The following is a 14964-nucleotide window of genomic DNA, read 5'->3' as shown; positions in this document are numbered from 1 at the left end:
AACATTTTGCTATAAGCAGACCAATGGGTAAAGTTCTATTACGTTCCCAAACCTATGAAGAAGTATTGTCTCTCTTTGGTGGTTTTACAGAGATGAAGAAAATTGTGACTCAGAAGTTTGGTCTTATGGTCATTGACAGTGATTCTCTCCTGATTCCTCTTTTAATAAATTTAAGTGAATTTAATGCTGACAACACACATTCAAAGGATAGAGCAGGGACATTGTCCTGTGTGCTTTTTCTGTAAGTCTTTTAAACAGACCTAATCTGAGGGCACCGACTGCTAGGGGCTTGACTAATCTCATAATTTATTCAGTTCCTATCTTCTTTTCCGAGACCATCACGGTCTAGAGTGGGTACTTGTCTTTCTAGCAACTGTCTCATCAATATGGTCACTTTCCCAGCTGAGGGACATGAGGCAATGGCCTTGAGAGAAGAATTTCTGGTAGAGCACAGCAATGAAGGTAAATCGAGATAATCTTACATGCAGAGGTAATTCAGACAACATTTCTGCTCACATCATGGTGAGTACAGAATAAATGTGTCAGATCTAAGAATATCTTCATAGGCTTCTCAGCATTTCCTGCATAAGCAATTGTTGCTGTAGTTGCTACTGCAGAAAGAAGTTTGTCATTCTGGCAAGAAGCACTCCTTTTTTTGCTTTACAACAACAACAACAAAGTGAAGCGTTTGGTCTAAGGATCCAAAAGCCCAGGAAATGCATCTCTAGGGCTCCTCATCAATTTGGGACCTAATGAAATATAGAAAATACTCAATAAAAGCACCTTTATTACTTTAATGTTTAAATGTGGAGTTTTTAGCCATGAGGTTAATGTTTTTGTATCTTTTTTTGATTTGATTGTGAGCACTTTTCCAGGTATCTCTGCCACTTGAGCACTAATTGGATTTCCACAGATAAACGGTGCTAGCTGCAGCCCTTACATCACTGTGTTTTTACTTCATCATCATTTTATTTGTTTTTACTGTAAAGGTTAATAAATCTTGGTATGTTTAGAGTATGAAACAAGGCAGGCAGGCTAAGAACTACAACGTGAAAGGGTGAAGTTTTATATGCTGCTTTCTCGAGTCTGAGGGGTGGAAGGAGAAACTGTGCCCTTTGTGGTGGTTCTAATGGGCTGCTGGGTATGTTCGCCAAGTAGTGATCCATAATCCTTAAGATAAAAAGCGTTGATCTCTCCACTAGTTCTCAGACAGAGCTGTAAGGCATTTGAATTGGGTTACCATTGATTTAAGGTGGGAAGAAGACTGAGTAGCATGGGTCTGCTTAAAAAGGGATATGTGGGATTTATTTAAGTTTATTTAATTTTTTTAAAGAAAATTGGAAGCCTTTGAGTGCAACTGCACTTGAGTTCCCTCTGGATTCTCAAAGAAGCTAATAAAGAACTTGCCAATATTTTAGGGATGAATTGAATGTCAGCTTTTAGTCGAGATTTAGGCTGCAAATAAATTCCAGTGAGAATTTATCAAGGTCCCAGGCCTTTGCTGTCTCACCTATTTATTCAGGAAAGCATGTATTTTTTACCATTCCCATGGTTTCCTGGGAAGCTGAGCTTGACTTCCGACCACATTAGAGATAACCCTTAGCTTTCAGCCACAAGAGCAGTGTGGAAGCCCTTTTTGGCCTAGCAGGAGTGAAAGTAGTGTATTTCAAATGCTTCCTCTCAAATTTGGACTTTGTGGCTTGACTGAACAGCCTGTACTTGGGCCAAAGCAGCATTAAAGACTGAATCTACTTTCTTCTGTTACAAAGATAGAAAAATGCCTTGCAGCTCCTATGGATCAGGTGCAGAGTCTTGAGGAAAGTGCAGAGTAGCAACTCAAGCTTTGAGTTGTGCTGGTTCTCTATAACGGCAATGGCCACTCTTACACTGGTGTTAAGCCCTAGCTGTGGTATGGACCCAGATTTCAGAGGGGTTGTTAATGCTTTCTGCAGCATTTGTCACAGAAATGGCTGCTTTCCTTTTTTTTTTTTTTTTTTTTTTCTGAAGTGAGTAATTGTTTATTAATTTTTCAGCACATACAGAATATAATTATAATAATCCCTGACATGTACTGGCTGTGCCAAGGTTTAAGGAAAACACAAACAGTATAAGTGCCACGTTGAACCTTCTCTGATTTTGTAGATCTCTTGGTTTGGACCCAAATTTCTGTGTAGAAACTAGGGAAGAGCACCCTGCTATAATTCTCTGTAGAACTAATTCTCTTGGACATTTTAACTCATTTTAGGCTGGTGTGCTCTTACTCAAGTGTTCTAAGAGATAGTTGTTGATCAGTACAGGTCATTTTTTGGTACATACAGTGCTGTATTGGTTGAGCAGCATCCTGAATTTGTTATGACACCTATATGCTTTGTTTCTTTAAGTAGTGAATGTAACATCCATGAAAAATGCCAAATTGACCCCAGGGGAAAAGGAGGTGGACCCGTTGTTTGCAGAATATTTATGGTACGGACAGCTACAGCGGAAATGTTCCTCGTGTTTGCCCTTATATTGTGTTTCACTCCTATTGTAAAGGAAGCATCTGAAGAGTTGACAGCAAGGCTCCATTGCTTTTGAGGCTGTTCATGCAAGTTCCTATATATGAAGGAGAAATTGTGTGATGTGAGCTTCTTTCTGTTGAGAACTGGACAAAGACAAAGGACGCAGCTGCTTTCCAATCTATAAAATTATTCCACTTGCAGTCCCCGTAGACCAGGCAGCTCTGGCCAATCACATTTCTTGCCCCTTACTTAGTTTTTCCCTTAATGGGGCAATTAACAGCAGGAACAAAGTGCATGGTCTGCTCAGGCTTTATTATTATTTGTGTTGTAACAAATGGGTAGGAGGCCAGTTGCAGACCAGCACCAGGCACTGTGCAAATACAGAGGAAAAGGATGATTCTTGTCCCAAATAGTTCTAAGTAAAATACTAAATTTACATAGAGGTCTTCCAGTGTTTTAAGTCCTTCTCCTTTCACTATTGCTTCATCTGCTGTGGTTTGCATGATTTATTACACACCTGTCACAATTTCCAGCTTCTTCAACGTTTTCAACATAAAACCTTTTGTTTGTTAAGAGTCTGGTGATCCAAGTAGTTTTCCTCCAGTATCTCCTTATTCATTCTGTCATTCAGCTCTTCCTTGTCATAATGCCATCATAGCCCCCTGACTTCACCCCTAATTGTTCGGAGGTTTATTGCTGCAAGGAAAACATTCATTTTCTAGTCTACATTTCCTATGGATTAAGAATTCTGTTAAATGGGGTTCTTGAAATAGCAGGTTTGAGGAATAATAGCTTGCTGATTTTTTTCCTGCCTATTTGAGTCATTTCATTCTAAAACATCTTTATAGCATCTTCCACAGATGGGTTCTACTTTTGATCCTCTTGCACTAAATCTGAACCATTGTATTACCAGTATTTTCCGGTCCCTTCACTGTGGAATTAGAAGGATCTAAGTAAATCTGAACAATGATCCTGTTCTGGTGCATCTCTTTCACTGATTTAGCCTTCTGGAGTCTACCATTCAATAGTACATTTAAATACTCAGGCACAATTGTTAGATGTGACATGGACTTCCTATCCTTACGTCATCTTAAAGCTCCCTTGCATGTGAATGAACCTCCAGCAATCCTTGTCTACTCTGTGGTTAGAAGAATGAAAATGTAATAAATTACAGCTTCATTGGTTTTTACGTTCTGCACATGTGAAGATAATAGGGTAAAAGAGGTTCCTTTCAAAACCTGCTGTATTTGAGCTCTTTAGTAATGGCAATATAGAGAGAGGAGTGAAAAGGTAAGAGTTGGAGGTGCTGCCATCCACCCCCCTGAAAGCTGTATCATGCATTTTTTTAAGTTGTGAAGCCACGGAATGATCTTAGTTCTGCTGTAGTGAGCATCTTGGACACTGACTCATTACATTCTTTTGGAGTGATTCAGCTCAACAGCTTGACACTTGCATTAATTTTACAGCACAGAGCCTCAGTAATCCCTAAGCTTCCTCCTGTAAGAAGAGAGAAGCAAGATGCATAAATTGGCAAGAAAAGTTCTAAAAATCAGATTCTGTTTGATAAGTTTGTACTCTTCACCTTCTCTCTATCATCTTTCTTGGGTCCCTTGGACCAGTTTGTTAACCTCACCATGGCACATTAGCTTCACCCACTCTTGGAAGCTAGATACCTTGCCTCCTTGCATGAGACGCTGACCTTCTAGTCCACATATTACCCACAGTGATCCAGTACATTCAGCACTGAGGTTATTGCTGGTTTCATGTAAACAGAGCTTCAAATAATTTGCTGCCAGTTGGATTGCAAACATTATCCTCTCGCACCTCACCCCCCCACCTTGTACATCTTACTGCAATACCTTCTTTGGTGGTACTAGTGATTATAGGGAGCTTGCAACTTCAGCTTAGCAGAAGTACAAACAGGGAGCTTGAAAAGTTTATTTTTCCTCTGAAAATGAGATTAAGTCTTTTCAAGACAAAGTTAAAATGTTTGAACTCTAGAAGAAAAGCTCGTGCTACTCATTGGTTAAAATTTATTACGGCTGCATTATCAGTTTAATATGTTTAGTTTGCTCTTGTGCTCATATTTGTTATGTTTTTCCAACATTTATTACTTCCTCGTAACATTTTGTATTGTATTAAACCTGGTATTATGAAATCTCACTAGGAGGTGTATTTCTTTCTAGAATAAAAAATACATAGCACGTTTTCTCTGTGTATAAACAGTTATTGTACGTTTCTTTCACAGCATGTGTAGAAGTTTCTTGTTCTTTTTTACCTTTATATATGTAAGTATTACTTGAATATTATTCCTCTTCAAAAGCGAGGAATTTTGTCAAGATGTCCACTCTGTTTTAAATCGAATCAGAAAAAAACTGAAGATGGCAGAGATATTTCACTTTGAAAGGTGACTACTACACAGACGAAGTTGCTACTTTTCATAAGGGCTTTTACTCCATATATCAATGTGTTTTAAGAGAGACTTGGGTCAATAATACCATGCTTTAGAATTCCCTAAATACATATTTACACAATAGACCTTAAAATATATTAGTCTATCATGTCAGCCCCTGTACACTTCTATCAGGGATGTTTTATGTCCTTAACATATGATACAATAAAACTTTATTTTATATAGCATTTTTCATACAAATTGTATTCTAGAATGCATCGTGGGGTTAAATAAGACTTCACAAGGTTAAAATTAAAAAAAGCTGAAGGACCAGGAAAATTAAGGGCTTTGCATAGGAAATAGGTATTTGACTGAGCAATGGGAATCTGAATGGAGAGGCCACCGAGCCAGGAGAGCGTGTAAGTCTGACTGGAGCTGCTGATCAGGATCCCTGGAAATGGTAGGTTATGTGAGGAAAGACTTGTTCTGTGTGAATAAAGAAGGTGGAAAGGTCAGGGCTGTGTGAACAGCTGGAGGAAGTGTGAAGTGCCTCCTGGAACAAAGAAGTTGAGAACAGGGACTATATGGAGTCACTTTGTAGTGAGAATACTGGAAGAAATGAGGGAAACGTGTGTTGAAGGGAAGGAAAGCATCTGAAAGCAGGCTTTAGCTAAACCCATGGGTGAGATGGATGGAACGGGATACTGGTGTGCATTGGAGCCTTTTCAGCTCTGCCGTCCTGTGCATCCCAGCACACGTGGGGAGTGGCAGGGTCCTGGCTCCGCGGGGGCTGGCCCTGGAACCAAGCAGGCACAACAAGCTGACACAAAGACAGCTTGCCTGGGAGTTTTCTGGCTTTTATCATATTTTTTTTGGTCACCCTATTAATGTAAATGAAGTAAGGCTTTTTTGTATGTGATAATTATAGATAAATGTATTTAAAGTAGATCTGGATTTTGTAGTCCTCAGGAAAAAGAGGAAGAGTAATTTTTCCCCCCGTTCCTGTCATGTGTTCATTTTAATGAGCAATTTTAAAAAATTGAAAATAAAAGAGGAAAATGAATAGGTGTTGAACCAGCCTGTGATATGTAAATGCCAACTAGTAATTACCTAAAACCTCAATTTTCTTTCTGTTTCATCTTGCAAAACATTTCATTTCCACTGAGTGAAAACACTTAATTTGGGCTTCGCCGGCTGGTGAGGTCTGCCTCCCCTCAGCTCCCCTCTCCTCCCCTCTTCCTTCTCCCCTCTCCCCTTTTCTTCTCCCCTCTCCTCTCCCCAGCGCGGCGCCTGCCTCCCCTCTCCTTTCTCCCCTCTCTCCCCTTTCCCCTCTCTCTCCCTTCTCCTCTCCTCCCGTCCGCCCGCTCTCGGCTAGGGGGAGCAGTGGCTCCGCGCTGCCGGGCTGCTGCCGCCCCGCCGGCCCCAGACGCTTCCTCTCTCGCTGCCCTGGCGCTTCCCTCCGAGTGCTGAACAGAAATTCACCTGCCCGAGCCCTCAGCCCTGACTCCTGCAGGAGCCCTGTCCTCTCAGTGTTAGGGAGAAACCCGCGGACGGAGTTTGGTTCCTTACTTTTTATCTCATCGCTCTTAACTTTGATGGTTTTGAGTTAGATGTCATTTGTAGAACTCTCAGTTGGCAGAGTTTCTGAGCATCTGGGATTTTTCCTTTTTTGCTTGTGTTACCGTTGGTTTTGGGTTTGTTTGGGGTTTTTTTGTTACTATTCTCTATTCCTTTAGTTCCCAGTTCTTAATCTCAAACATGGTTTGAAGCTTGTTTCTTGCCTTTGTTCTTTTCTCATTCTGACTCCTGTGAATTTTGCTTTAAATTGTATTTTTTCCTTTGCTCTGTTTCACATGAGGTTTTTTTATTTATTGTTGTTACTGCATTTTTAAACTTTTCTCAATACGACTTTGAGGTCTGCCAAACTTTGTATGTTTCCGGGTCCTCTCACAGCAGAAATAATTCCTGGGGTTCTGTATGGTTTCATAAAAATGTCAGTGAAATCATAGGAGCTTTAAAGTGTTTCCTCTCTCTTGCCCGACCTGCAGATGATTTCTTTAGAAATAACAATCAGTTTCTGTGAAATACAAATATCGCAGGAATTCTGGGGCTCGGAACACTGTATTGGGAAAAGGTTTGTCCTGGGAGGAGGAGACTTGTGTACACAGTGTCCCAGGATCCCCAATCGTGAGAGAGCTCTGCCTGGAATCTCAGGGAACCGTGCCTCTTTAGTGAGATATATAGCTTCATAATTAGCCCTTTGCATTTTTTCCTGAGTGCTAGCATCAGCGTTCTATGATGTGTTTCCCTGATTAACAGCTGCTTTGCAACTATTTCCGTGTGCCACCGATAACCATATTTGTCAAGTCGGTCCTGGCAGAGCACTGATTTCTTACTAAAATGCAGCATTTCTGTTTGAAGGGGGTTTCCTGTTCATTGCAGTGCCAGGCTTTTAAGTCAGCCCTTGTTAAAACGTAAGTTGGCTTTAGCCTGATGCTTGTTAACAGGATTCTGGGTATCTCCTTTAGAGTAGGAGTGCAGAAACCTTTCACAGACAATTTAATCTTCTGAGCCTTGCAAACACACAGCTTTACAATGAGGGGGTGTTGCTGTAGGCTAATATATTGATCAGTTCCATTTGCCCTATAGCTGTGGCCTTCTGCTCTGGCTGAAATAGGTTGAGTGTTTGTTGATACGGCCATATTATTATTTTTTAATACACTGGAAAAAAATTAATTCCAACTTCTTTTACATACGTCATGTATATTGCCCGCGTTGATTGCTTCCGCACATGTAATGTAAACTGGCTGTGCATAGTTCATGGCCTGTGCCGCCTCTGCTTAATGAAAAGAAGTGTTGCATTTAAACAGATACAGATCCACTCAGAAAGACAAAATACTGTCCCTTGCAACGTATAATTCAGACCCAACCTTTACATCACAGGTCATCTCAAAGTCTCAGTCTATCAACAAACGCTGTTTAGTAATAACCTACAGAGGGTTCCCAGGATTAGGAAATCTATGAGAGCTCTTATGGGCTGTGCTCCTGGTGGCTTTTAATTCTGTTTTCCACATGGAACTCTGTTACCAAATTCTGTGTGGAACTTTCACTGATGGAGGTGATATTTAATGTTTTTATTAATTGATTGAGTTTGGGGTTTTTTCTTTCTTGAGATGGTAGAAAGTGGGCATTTGCCAGAGTATTTTAAATGTGATGGTTTATTTTTTCTAGTGTTGGTAACTGGTAAAGTAGCTTAGATTGTGTCATTGGAAACCCTGCAGCTTTGAGCATAACAATAAATAAGGCTGGGTTTACCTTCCCCATTAACGCAAAAGGGAGGGAAATTAGGAATGAGGGACCTTGGCTGTAACGTCAAAGCGCTGTGCATTGGCCCAGGATGTTGCCAGCCTGCTGCACTCCCACAACATCTGCAATAAAGTTCCTGTCTCTATTTTATATCTTTGACATTGAAGCAGAATATTTGGCCTGAATTTATGTAATCTGGTAGGCACAAATATTATCTAAGAGAAATTGCATTCATTTTCTAATTAGAAAATCAAACTGGAGGATAGGACCTGCTGCAGGGTTCCACCCATCACCACCCGGTTGGAAAGGAGGCTTTTGTATCGTATCACTGCAGAAGTGGTGGGATAGTGAGTTTATGGGATTCACTTGCTTTTAAAAGCCAAATCCAGTGTTTTTTATTAGGAGAACTACGTACCTGATCCACTAGATAAAACTAGTTTGCTGGCTAGTGTGTGCTGGCAATCTAAGAATCAGAGTAGTGATACAATGCACATTATTTGTGCAGTGTCCTAATACCATAAAAATTTGGAGAAGTGTTACAAATGATACAGAAATAGTATGGAACAATGTTACCAGCTGAGTCAGAGTGCTATTTGCTGCAGGATTTTTTTGGCTATACACAGAGCTGCAAAGTCTTCTCATCATCCTCCTCCTTTTTCTGTTGTTTAAATTATGGACTGCAGTTGCCCTTGTTTGTGCAAAGAAAATGATCCATAGAAGGTAGGGAGGTTCGTGTGCATGTTTGCTGAAAATATTGGCATTTTGACATGGCCAAGATTGCTTCATAAGTTGCTCATGTATACAAGATGAACTGTAAAAATGAAGAAGTTTCAGCTTCGCCTATAGGAGGAATGTTCAGAGGTAAATGCAAACACAGATACGAGAAACATGGGATTATTGGGAAGAGGAATACATTTCCAGGATTCTTTTTTCCTGAAGTTTGTTGTTGCTTGTCATTTTATTTTGGTTTAAGATTAAAAACGCTGCAAATACTGGAGGAAGCGATGCAGGGGCAAGATAAAATACAAGTTTATTTTGGAGTGAAATTTACTACTGAAATGTTTACATTTTTACAAGGCAAAAATAAGTTTTAATAAAGGGTTTGAATCAATAAAACATGCACATGGTTGGGACCGAAATAGCACAGTGAAAAGTACTGCTTCTTTCTTACAGGTTTTTAATGCTTAAACCTTGATAATTAGAGGAGCTTGCAGAATTTCAGGGCTGCTGTGCCTGTGTCTCTAGCTCGCTAAATGTGGGAGGGAATGTTGAGGAGTTTCTGAAGAAACAAACAAGTAATTATTGTTAGAAGGAAAGTGGTTTTGATATGTTCACATATCTGTTGGTCTGCTCATTTGGGCATCTTTCTTATTCAGCAGATTATTTTAAGGTTATTAGTTTGGGCACTTTGTATTTCTGCATCTGGCATAGCAATATCAGCACAGTTTAAGTCTGTGATTTGCCTGTCACCTGCATTTCAGCTGGAGACAGATCAAGTGCACATAAATGAAGCTGAAGTGTACTTTAGGGGGGGTATTTTGCGCTGGTGTTTTATGGTTCAGAATTACTGAATGTAAACTTGGGGGGGGGGGGGGGAAGAAGGAAAATAAGAAAAAGCAAAGAATTAAAAATACCCCATTCATTTTCTCCTCCCAACTTCAAAGTGTGCTGGGACTTTGTCAAATTCCCGTTAAAATAAATATGTCAATTTCATCTCTCTTCCAAATTCATTTATCATGCTTTTTTAAAAGGTGTTTTCTGCTTTACCTGATGTTTAAATTGGATTCGCTCGTTTATGCTGTTCTTTGCTGTATCCCCCATGTTTTTCTTAAATGAATTAGTAATGACAGCGTACTCCATCATACCCTCTCTACAGCCACTTTAAGGGAAGCCTGGTGATCTAAACCTTTTAACCTATTAAAGATGATTTTCCCCAATTGAATCAGACCCACCACAGGTGTAATAACTAATCATTTAAACTACACCTGCTATTATGTATTTTTAAGCCATTATGCATGTTGGATAGATGATAATTCATGTTTATTGCATTGTCCAATGGATCCGTTTTGCCTACACTAGCCTGATTAATGTATTTAAAGAAATAAGAGATGCAATTTAAAAGAAAAAAAACATTGATGGAATGCACTGAGGAGTACATTGAAAGTGCCATTAAACCCATCAGAACTTTGCTCTCTGACCAGAAATGCATATTCGAAGGGTTTGATTCAAACACAAAGTGAAACTTGGTGATTTCAGCAGTGCTGGTAGGTTTTTTTTCCTTTCTTTTCTGCTGTGAAAAGTTTTGAAAACCTTTTTGGAACTGAATTCCAGAAACTCTACAAGACCTGCCTGACATAGTGCTACAGTTCACCATTTTAGGAGAACGTTTATGCCACTGTTTGGGGAGAAATCCTCTTCCATACATATGCATGGTTATTTTTAGCTCTAAAGGAAGGAAGTGATCTCTTTCACTAGTTCACATGGATGTGTCCATCTCCTGAGTGCTCTTAACTTCAGGGACATTACTCTCCTGATGCCACAATCAGAACAGATGTTTTTGTATGAAGGTAAAGTGAATCACCAGTGCAGCAACATGTAATAATGTGTGTAATAGTGTAGGAGAGGATGTGAAAAGTTGACTTGCCATATGAAGAAAAAAGTCAAACACCTTTCATTGGTGCTAAATGGAAATGCAGAAAACCAGTGCCATTGTCGTTGATGCCATTGAGTATTATCTCATACCTTACCCTTTGCTTGAATAAGTGGTACAAGTGCTCTGTCACCTTGAAGGATGTAGAAGTCAGTCTTTAGACAAAAGTAATCTGTGATTTCTGCTGGTGTGGAATGTAAATTTAACTTGTCACCTATCCATTCATGTCATGGAAAGTGACTCTCATGATATTTTTGTAATGAGATCCAAAACGTGAAGTTGCTTCTTTCCCAGTCATGACAAGCCGAGGTTTATTTGTTTATTGCTTTCAGTAAATTTGATGGCAGAAAAGGCCTTAATCTCTTAGAATTTGCAGGGAGCTTTAAGTCATAGACAGGAAGCATTCTTACTAGTTAGCCTGCTGTTACCAATCACATGCATTGGCTCCAGGTTGCCCTCAACTATAGGCACCAACTTAGGTAAAAAGATCACAGTATAAATGTCAGAAACCCCAAAGAATCTTAACAGGGTTTTTTGTACAGGATGAGCTATTCAAGAGTAATTCAACGAGAAACCTCTAGGTTGAAATACCGTAATTGTGCTTTGTGATTTGAGTTGAGCCACAGGCTCTGATGCTCTTTGAACTGTTCCTGAAAGTTGGATCACTGTCAGCTCTAGACCATCTCCATGTGTTGGGTGTGATGCCTTTACTTTGCAGTACAAAATACATAATGTAAAATAGGAGTTTGACCATTCCTAACTTGGATCTTTTCTCTCTTCTGTTTTTCCAACCCTCCTACCCTCATCAGATTGTGACAGCAGTGAAGTTTTTACAGAATCCACGAGTCCGCCAAAGTCCTATTGCATCCAGAAGAGCATTTCTGAAGAAGAAAGGTATGGACTCTTTTGTGGTTTCAGTGGTAACGAGAGAGCTTGAGTTAGTGTAAAACCAAAATGTATTGCAATGGAAAATTAGATGTTAAGGACAAAGTACAAAGGACGAAGTCTGTCTCCAAAAAAGATTTGAAGTTTGTCAGAAATATCAGTCTCTTCTGAACTGACAATATTGGCACCAGGTGTGGAATTACAGATTACAGAAGGCACATTGGAAGTTTTTGGGTTAACTGTTATCAGATCTTTTCTGCAATAAGGACGGTTTAGAGTTGTGAATTAGCTGGTCAGTTGTAACCTTAGTGACATTGGCTTTAGAATGACCGGCTTCTAGGTGAAAAGGTCGAATGTTTCTGAAGAGAGCCAGAGAGAGGAATGAAGGGCAAAGGACTTGGTAAAAGTAAACAAGGTCGGGCTAAGGTCAAGCCTGGGGTCAACCTGACTTTCAGGCTGAAATGGTAAACTACTGACTGAGTTTAGCCCTTTCCTGTAGCAGGGATAGAACAGATCCTGACACATCCTATATCGTCTGAGACAGATGGAACATACTTTGCCTATTGCCTACTGAGAATTTATTTGACTTTCTGACTCATAACAGAACTATCTTTTGTTCTTGGGTTTGGGTTTTTTTTTTTTCTTTCTTCTAAAGTTTTTAGTCCACAACTTACAGTGCATTTCAGGTGAAGTTCAGTCCATATTATGCTACCCTCATGGGACCATATTGCTTAGATCCTTACCACAGGATGTAAATAATCTTACCTTGGGGTTAATTACATGCATTATGGAGCATTTTAAGCAGTTGGAGTGGTACTGAAAATACAAACTCCAAACTTCAGAGGGGAGTGACCTACTTATACATTGAAGTCATAAGTACTTCAGGGTACATCAAATTCTACAGCTAAAGTTTTAAGAAGTAGAGTAGCCTATGAAATATATGTTATTGTGTTTGGGGTTACAAACTGTTTGTTAAGAGGCCTGACGTCATGAGATGGAGAGTTCAAGTTTATGCACCATTTTGCTTCTCTTGAATAGCGAAGGGTGTAGAAGGGAATGGCAGTTTAGTGTTTTAGCAGTGATGTCATAACAAGTAGTTCATGGGCTCATCTTTTTGCATGTGATCCCCTCACAGCTTGTCCTGATGCCAGTTAGAGAACATTGCAGTTGCGTAGGTATGTTGCTTGCCTTACCCTGCCATTACAGTTTGGCATTAAAATTTGGAGCCTGTTGGCCGCTGTGCTCCATGAGTTTTTCCTTGAAATATGTGGACCTATGGGGAGTAATTAATCATAAAAGCTTGGGGATTTCAACTCTATCACCGAAGCAATGAAGCAAGGGAAAGCTGAGCCTAAAAGCTGTGCTGATTACCCGGGGTAACCTGATACAAAATCTATTGTTGCCGAGAGATCCTTAGCCCCAAGTATATCGTGCAATATTATAACTGCCTGATCTTCTTCTGTGCTGACAATGACCAGTTATTCCTCATTTTCTCTCTCAACACAGCTGGGTTAGAATTTCATTTGCAGAAGGTATTTAGAGCAATTTAGAGACAAATGTCTCTGGTGTTTGCTCTGCACTTCCCCACCGCAGGCTTCGCTGAACAGTTTTTAGTATCAGGAGCTCCATCTAATCTGTTTAATTTTAATAAATCCCTGACTGGGAGAAGAGGAAGGGTGGGGAGATGGAGGCACAGAGAAACTGTGGCCCGAATAATACTTCTTATGAATTACTTGGCTAATAATACTAAAGAGCAGAAATGGTTTGGTAGAGCTGTTTGTTTGTTCCTGTTTGTTAATTAGCCCTCCTTCCCTTTGTGCTAATTGTTTATTTGAAAACTTAGCAGTAGGAGATAGGAAGGAGCAGGGTCCAGTGGTGCCTGTACCCAGCAGTCACTGGAAATATATCCATATGGAATCTGACCACTGAGCTTACACCATGACCTCTGTTCAGTGGTTGAGAGCAGGAGGTACATACTGTCATGGTACCTATGTGCTCTAGCAGATGGAGGCAATTATTCTTGAAATGTAGATGTTGTGGCTAATGTAGTCCTGAGTAAAGGGGGCATTGCATGGTTTGGTGGGCTATTCCCCCTATTCTCTGATATACAGTTATGGTCATCCCAGTGATAATATTTATCCCTTACAGATAGTGAGGCTGCCTGGAACAGAAGTCCTCACTGCCAGCCAAAAAAGCATTTTCTGTAGAGAAACCATTTCAATTACAAGAGTCTCTTTTAAAATTATCTCTGTAGAAAATAATGCAGAGGTACCCTTGTATTTTTTTCACTGTTACTCTGATCTGAGTTTCTTCAAGCAGAAATCGCAGTAGCAGGTCTTATTATGGGCCCCAGAAGAATTTCAGTAGAAGGGAATGTGCATATCTAGATAGTTGTACACCTTGTATGAGCTGGTCTTTTACGGAACCATACTGGAGAGGTCTGTGACTCCCCACTAAGTCTGGTTAAAAACTCCTGAAGTGGAGATAATCATTTCTGTGAATGCAGAAGGAAAAGGCCAGGTGCCCTACCCCTGCAGGAGCACCCTGGCTACAGGGACAGGACTGAAGCATTAGCTGTGGGTGAGCTTTCAGGTCCTACAATCCTAATTTTGCCTCAGAAATTCCACTTGTGAGGCTTGCAGAGATGGTTCTGCTTTGAATTACATTCTTTTTTTCTTTTTTATAAGCATCTCCTTCCTAAAAAAGGCCAATCAAATTTAATTTCTGTTTAGTATTATTTAATATTTAATGTAGGAACTGGATTTTGTTTAATACATTTCAGTGCGGTGAGAAATGAAAGTTTCTGCAGGCTCATCAGCTGGACTAGGTTTGGCTTCTTGTGCGACAGTAGGGGCAGAGGCTGAAAGCAGCCTTTGCTGGTTGCTTGCAGGTCAGGGCTTTGCTGAACTGCTCTCTCCAGAACATGGATGATAGTGTTGATGACAGTTGGGAGAATGAGGGTGTCCTGGATTTGTAAAAGGTCTTTCAAAAGTTGGATGAGATTTCTCTGTTGTCTTAAGCACTTTTAAACTCTCAAATAGAGAGGAATTAATGAGAAACATTAAGTTATTAGAATCATTTATAATTTTCTTTGAAGCTTACACTGGCATTTTGTGTAATTTATGACATTTCCTCCTTTTTATCATGAACTTCTTCAGATGAAGGGAAAAAAAACAGCTGTTTCCCCTCAGAGTATCTGAAAGAAAAGAAAGGAAAAAAAGATGCTGTTTGTT

The 14964-nt window shown here is 40.0% G+C and overlaps 1 protein-coding gene across 1 annotated transcript in view; it reads left to right on the top strand.

The window, feature by feature from the left end:
* PEX14 (peroxisomal biogenesis factor 14) overlaps positions 1-14964 on the top strand; it is a 76463-nt gene that overhangs the window by 24883 nt on the left and 36616 nt on the right. The window contains exon 3 of the mRNA XM_080631198.1: positions 11656-11740. Coding sequence (XP_080487324.1) covers positions 11656-11740 — 85 coding nt within the window. The remainder of the gene's footprint in view (positions 1-11655; positions 11741-14964) is intronic.

The sequence above is a fragment of the Psittacula echo genome (genome assembly GCF_963264785.1).
Source record: "Psittacula echo genome assembly, chromosome: 17".
In the NCBI taxonomy this organism is placed as follows: Eukaryota; Metazoa; Chordata; class Aves; order Psittaciformes; family Psittacidae; genus Psittacula; species Psittacula echo.
The sequence above is the reverse complement of the archived record's forward strand: the minus strand, read 5'-3'. Positions and strand labels throughout refer to the sequence as shown.